Source organism: Poromitra crassiceps (genome assembly GCF_964638095.1).
Source record: "Poromitra crassiceps genome assembly, chromosome: 11".
Classification (NCBI taxonomy): Eukaryota; Metazoa; Chordata; class Actinopteri; order Beryciformes; family Melamphaidae; genus Poromitra; species Poromitra crassiceps.
Window position 1 is genome coordinate 34,936,153 of NC_139643.1, and position 7,215 is coordinate 34,943,367.

The 7,215-nt window shown below is 44.8% G+C and overlaps 1 protein-coding gene across 1 annotated transcript in view; it reads right to left on the reverse strand.

The window, feature by feature from the left end:
- ctnnal1 (catenin (cadherin-associated protein), alpha-like 1) overlaps nt 1-703 on the reverse strand; it is a gene marked incomplete at its 5' end in the record, with an annotated part of 60,967 nt that extends 60,264 nt beyond the window's left edge. The window contains one exon of the mRNA XM_083645994.1: nt 608-703. Coding sequence (XP_083502120.1) covers nt 608-703 — 96 coding nt within the window. The remainder of the gene's footprint in view (nt 1-607) is intronic.
- Nucleotides 704-7,215: the final 6,512 nt, after the last annotated feature.

Below are 7,215 nucleotides of genomic sequence, written 5' to 3' on the forward strand. Positions count from 1 at the left end.
ACATTATTGTTCCACTGACTAGAAGTTCGCAGAATGAGGAAATGTGTTAAGCAAATCGGATCTGCTCACAGGTTGCGTTGCCCCTACTCCTACCGCCTCACCTACTAGAGTATAGTTATGTAGGCTATGTAGCCTACTGTACCAAATCCTGCCTACCAACAACAAAACACCTTCTCAAATGCTTCATCAATCTTCATGGATGTGAAAAGTTTGATAATATTTCTCTAGAGAACTTGTAGTGTGAAATAACATGCATGATCCTATATTGATGATAATGTCGTTACAATGTAACAACTCAAACAACAACGCAGACTCTCCAAACACGTGACAGGCGCAGCATGAGTTGACCAAGAGGGAAACATAGTAGCCGTTAATGTCTCAGTATAATAACTGTAATCAGCGTAACCCAATGAACCCAACTAGTGTGAACAGTTATTCCCTACAAGGATTAAAGTTGGCCTCATGTTTGTGAACAGAGCCGTTGTTGTGAAGCCAGAGCCTGGGACACCGTTTCAAGTGCCCTGAGCTCGGCAAACATAAAACGCCTTAACTCGTCAACTGGGCAGAGATGAGACATAAAGTTTGTGTGTTCCACAATACAACTCACCTGCGATACTAGCGGAATAAGCGTCTGCTCCACCGAGCGCGTTTTGATTTCCAGCCCGGAATCAAAGTTAGTGTTGCCGCACGGAGATGAAGCCATTCCCGCCGAGCTCTCCCTGCCTGACACAATGCACTGAGTTTCCCAAAGCCTTCCCGGTGTGTTTTCCAGGAGCACACCGCTGCAACGCTCTGACTGCCGGGGCGCGGAAACTTGGTCTATTTGCTCACACACGGTCGTTTCTGGAGACAAGCATGCCGTGTTTAAATCCACTGTGGCTCGGTGGCTGTGCCGCTGCGCCCGCTAATGTCCATGTAGTTTAGTCAACTACGGCGAGGAGCTGACTGCAGCACACCACACTGTGGGCAACCACACACACACACACACACACACACACACACACACACACACACACACACACACACACACACACACACACACACACACACACACACACACATACACACGCACACACACACACACACACACACACACACACACACACACACACACACACACGCACGCACGCACGCACGCACACACACACACGCACACACGCACACACTGAGTGAGAGACACACGCACACACACACACACGCACACTGAGACGCACGCACACACACACACACACACACACACACACACACACACACACACACACACACACACACACACTGATGTCCCCCAAATTGGGTGTCACCTAACACCCCCAGCAAAACGAGAAATAGTATAGTTTGATTTCACAATTATGCCCCCCCCCTGATTCAATCTTGAATCAATAAAAGGAACATATTTGTGAAATTGAGTTTAGCACAATCAGAGGATGACTTTTATATAGGTTTCACTCCTTGCTGTCACCCCACCTGCATATTACTGTTATGTGGGTTCTGATAGGAGGTCCTAGTTCTGTGTAAAGTTTGGACATATCAAACTGGGGGGCGGGGGGGGGGGGGGGGGGTATCATCTCACATGGGGTGTCCTGGGACAAAAGCATATGAAATGCATATAGTAGTGGGTCCTCTTCCTCTACACGAAAAGTTCTGGAACCCCTATAGATGATTCACATTTTCTATAGGATTTTTAATTGTTTGATTGTTGTTGTTTTTATTGTTTGAATAGACTTGAATTATACTTGTGTTTATAATGGCCACCATGTTATTGTGCTTCAATGTTTATCTCAACGATCAAACCAAAGTGGAAGCGTTCTTCCTCTCTGTGGGGCAAAGGAATTCAATGAAATAGAATGCGATATTATCCTTCCAGAGACTGAGAAGCGTATAGACTGTTTTCGTGGAATTGTGTTGCTAGGGAACCTACCGTATCTTATTTCCTGTCGGCTATTGTATTAGCAAAGCCTGAAAAAGGAATGTTGTCAGGTTAAAACCGTCTATATTGTAGCATTGTCAGGAACGAGGCGAGAGTCAGGATCTAGTCACCGCACTTTATTCTGTTTCACACACAGGTCCGGGGCTACTGTCAGCCGTAGCCCACGCCAAAACAACCCACAACACACACCAAAACCCCCGCTCGCTTCCTCCTAGCTTCTCCGCTCTTCACACACCCAACCTCCCTCTCAGGTTCCACACACCAACTCACCGAGCTGTCCCCCGCTCTCACAGCTCCCCTCCCCCCAGCCAATCACACACATGTCGCCTTCACAGACCCCCGTAATTCCCCACAGACATGTCAATCCCACACACTTACAGTAGCACACAAACCCACCTCGTTACACTTCCCCCTCACAACAAAGCTTCTGGCCCACCAGAAGCACACAAGTCCCTCTCCCCCCCCCCAGTGGGGTCACTCCTCCGCCAGGTGACTCTCCTCAGCCCCCCCCTGTGTCCCACAGTCATCACACGCACTGCAGTAGTTCCGCACATCCCCCTCGTACTGGTTCCAATAGAACCGTGCCCGAACACCGCGGACCGCCTCCTCAGTCCCCTGATGACCGGGTCCCGGGCCCCTGTGTGCCCACCGTAATACCAACTCCTGCAGGTAGCTGGGTACCACCGCCCGGAACCCTCTCTTCCCCTGTTCCCCCCTCCCCAACACTCCGTCTTCATCCAGATGCAGGTCGGTAAACATCTCCCACAGTTCCTTTGTGACACCGGAACACCTGTGAATCTCCTCCACAGGGGGCCGGCGTCCGGCCACCACCCACGTATACGCGGGACCGATATCCGCGTCCTCCACCTGCCTGTATTGCCACTCATCCGCGTCGACATCCATGATGGTCATGTTGTCGTCCTCCAGGTCCACATCTGAACAGAACTCCTCTTCATCTGAACAGTACTCCTCTTCCTCCGCCTCTCGCACTCGCCCGTCCTCCCGTCCCCCTCCCCCAGGGGGCGGCGTGCCCAGGACAGCAGGGAGAACACAAACGGCCGCGACCACCACCTCGGCTTCCCGTACAGCAACCGTGGGGGGCGTAGCGCAGCTCGGCTGTGCCGGTCCCTCCGGCGTTAGTAGCGACACCTGCTCACCTGGAAATATGAGCCTCGCTCTCCCGATCTTCACAACGTTCTCTTCCCCCCGGCTTTCCACACTCTCCCCAACCCGTGTCTCTTCCCTGACCTCCACTGTCTCAGTGCAGTCTCTGGCCAAATGTCCAGGCCTCTTACACGACCAGCAGAGTCTCACCTGCCAGCCGCCTGCACGTCTCTCCTCTCCCGCCGTCTTCTGCTCCCCGACAGCCTCCGGACACCCCCTGGCGAGATGCCCGAAGGCTCCGCACGACCAGCAGACACCTGGCCGTCCCCAGTATCGTTGCTCCGCGTACCCCGTCTGTCCCCCGGAACCGCTGCGGCACCACCTCGCCACGTGGCCCGGTTCACCACAGGTCCAACACACTCTTTGCGGCTCCTCCGTCCGCTTCTCTCCGCGCTGCGCGACTTCCCATAGTAGCTCCATAAGCCCCTCCGCCCAGGCAGGCGTCGCTTCCAACAGCCGTCTGACCTCCTGCATCAAGCGGGCCTCCACGCCGGCAAGTACCGCGCTGAGCTCCTGCTTCAGGCGGCCCTCCATGCCAGCAAGCACCGAGCTAAACTCCGGGGTCGGTAGTTCCTTTTCCCCCCCGTCCACCGACAGGCATTCTTCTCTGCGCACCATTCCACGTGGTCCTTGTAGCAGCTAGCACACAAACAGCTAACTGCTAACGCCAGGTCGCGCCCGAGCCTTCCAGTCGTTAGTTTTTCTTCTGACGCCAGTGTAGCATTGTCAGGAACGAGGCGAGAGTCAGGATCTAGTCACCGCACTTTATTCTGTTTCACACACAGGTCCGGGGCTACTGTCAGCCGTAGCCCACGCCAAAACAACCCACAACACACACCAAAACCCCCGCTCGCTTCCTCCTAGCTTCTCCGCTCTTCACACACCCAACCTCCCTCTCAGGTTCCACACACCAACTCACCGAGCTGTCCCCCGCTCTCACAGCTCCCCTCCCCCCAGCCAATCACACACATGTCGCCTTCACAGACCCCCGTAATTCCCCACAGACATGTCAATCCCACACACTTACAGTAGCACACAAACCCACCTCGTTACAATATGATCCTCACAAAACAGAGGATAATGCTAATTAAACCCAGCTGCACTGAGACACATGGGACATCTCCATTGACTTGAATGCAATATGTTAAAGGGACACTCCGCCGATTTTCAACCAGCTTTGTATCATTAGAACATCAGTAGTATATCAGAAAACTGTAAACTGTTTTGAAGTCATTCATTTAGTTTGACAGTTATTGAGAGTTGATTTGAGTAAAGTTGTGGACCAGTAATGTCATTAATGCACAAATGACATCACTTACAATATCACATGTTGTCAACAGTAGAGAAATCAACTATGCAACACAATCTATGACAGCTACAATTTTTGAAGGAATAGAGTATCACTTGTAGAAAGTATAAAGAATGTATTGACAAGGAGGAAATGACATCGACAATGAAACAGGGATTAATTAGTTTAATTCCTAAACCAAACAAAGACTCTCTTTCTATTGAAAACTGGAGACCGATCACACTTCTAAATGTGGATTATAAATTATTTGCACTTGTATTTGCCAGACGCCTGAAAAAAAACCTTGGAGAAATTATAAATGAAACCCAAACGGGTTTCATGGCTAATCGTCATATAAGTAACAATATAAGATTGGTTATGGATATACTTGACTACTCAGAGTATGTAGAATCACAGGCGGTCATTGTATTTCTTGACTTTTATAAAGCGTTTGATACAGTAGAACACTCATTTATATATAAGGTTTTAGATTTGTTTGGGTTTGGGCGAAAATTTATTTCAGTAGTCAAAATGTTATACAAGGACATCAATAGTAGTGTAATGATCTATCCCAATACCTCAAAAAGATTTTCTGTTAATAGATCGGTGCGTCAAGGTTGTCCAATTTCTCCATTTTTATTTTTAATCGTCACAGAATTACTTTCTTTAAAGATTTTGAACAGTCCCAATATAAATGGTTTATCTATATTTCAGAGGGAAATTCGAATTACACAACTAGCAGATGATACGGCCTTATTTCTGAGAGATAAACACCAAATTCAACCATCTATTCAACTTATTAAAGAATTTTCGAAGGCTTCGGGGTTGCACCTTAATATAGGGAAATGTGAAATCTTGACCTTATATGATACAGATGAGGTAAGCATATCCAACATTCCAGTGAAAAAAACAGTTAAATATTTGGGTATTGATGTAACTAAAGATATGTTAACTAGACAACAACTAAACTTTCTTCCTAGAATCAAAAAGACAAAAAATATTATGAATATGTGGCTTCAACGTGATCTATCTATTTTTGGTAGAGTTCTTTTAACCAAGGCGGAAGGTATTTCAAGACTTGTTTATCCAGCCCTTTCATTGTTTGTCCAAGACTCAACATCTAAGGAAATCAACAGCATACTCACAAATTTTGCTTGGAAAAATAAACACCACCACTTAAAAAAAGAAATACTTTCTGGAAACAGGAAGGAGGGTGGATTTGAACTGATAGATTTTATTGATTTGAATAATACATTTAAAGTGAAATGGATTAAGCAATGTCTGCAAGCCCCTGAGTCTATTTGGTATTTTATTCCAAACAAGATTTTCAAAAATGTTGGTGGTCTCTATTTTCTACTTTCCTGTAACTTTAACATCACAAAACTACCTATAAAGTTGTCTAAGTTTTACCAACAGGCCCTCCTAGCATGGAAATTATGTTATGTACATAACTTCTCCCCACACAAAACCATCATATGGAATAATGGAGACATTCTTGTGAGGAAAAAATCAATCTTTAAGCAAAGCTGGATTGATAAAGATATTATTTTTGTAAGTGATCTTTTTGATGCAAACGGTTTATTATTTAGCTATGAGCATTTCCTCCTGCGTAAAGCTTTTCCAGTAACAAGCAAGGAATTCAACTATGTGATGAAAGCCATCCCTAACGGTCTTTCCCATCTAATGAAAACTCATCTTCAATATCAAGAAGCATTGCGATTGGAAACCCTTTTGAAGATAAATGGTATTGACATTTTGAATGCTAAATGTAACAATAAACATATCCGTAATGCTTTCTATGAAAAAAAGAAAATTACTCCTAGAGGGAAGGCTTACTGGAACAGTATTTTTGCTGACATTGACTGGCAGAGAGCATGGCTTTCACCACATAGATTCTGTATCAATAATAAGATTAAAGAAGTACACATCAAAATTTTGCACAGTATGTATCCAACAAACCTGTATTTTTCAAAATTTTTAGAAGTAGATAACAAATGTAATTTTTGCAGTGTTGACCCTGAAACTTTTGTTCATTTATTTTACCATTGTTTGCACTCACTTGCGTTCTGGACTCAAATGCAGGATTACATTCTAAGGAAAACTAAATATAACATCAGGATTGAATGTATACATGTCATTACCTACTTTGATCATGAGAATAGTGTAATTGAATTCATTGTTAACCTGTGGATTTTATATGGTAAATTTCATATACATAAGGCCAGATTGCTAAAATCTTCCCCCAATTTCATAAGGTTTCTTTGTGAGTTTAATGATTACATTAGGACTCTTAAACGTATAGATGGTAATAAGAGTAATAAAACTGTCAAATTATATTGTGAACTATTTAAAGAGGAATAATTTGTTTTTGTTTTCACTTTTGTCATTGCTACTTGATTCTCGACTGTAATTTGTACCATCATACTTGTCCATCTTAATTTATTTTCTGTAATGAGCACATGTCTGTTCCAATATTCAATGTTCTCTTGTCTGTTTGAATAAAAAAAAAAAAAAAAAAAAAAAAAAATCACTTGTAGAAAGTAGTTTGAGAAGGAAGTAACATTAGTTGGATTTCTTTTAGAAGAAAAAGAAAGATGTTAGTTCAAGATGGGCCCAGGTGGAGCCTGAAAAGGTATGTTTTTAGTTTTAGATGGGCAGTGATTGTTGTGATTGAATGGCAGTGTTATAGAGACAAACATGGAACAAGCAGTAATAAAGGCATTGTTTTTCAGTGCAGAAAACAAAACTCTCCTCCCTAGACAGATACTAGGCTACTGGTTATGACAGCTGAGCTGAATAGCATATCAATGACCAAAAACTATTGTTTCAATTAGGA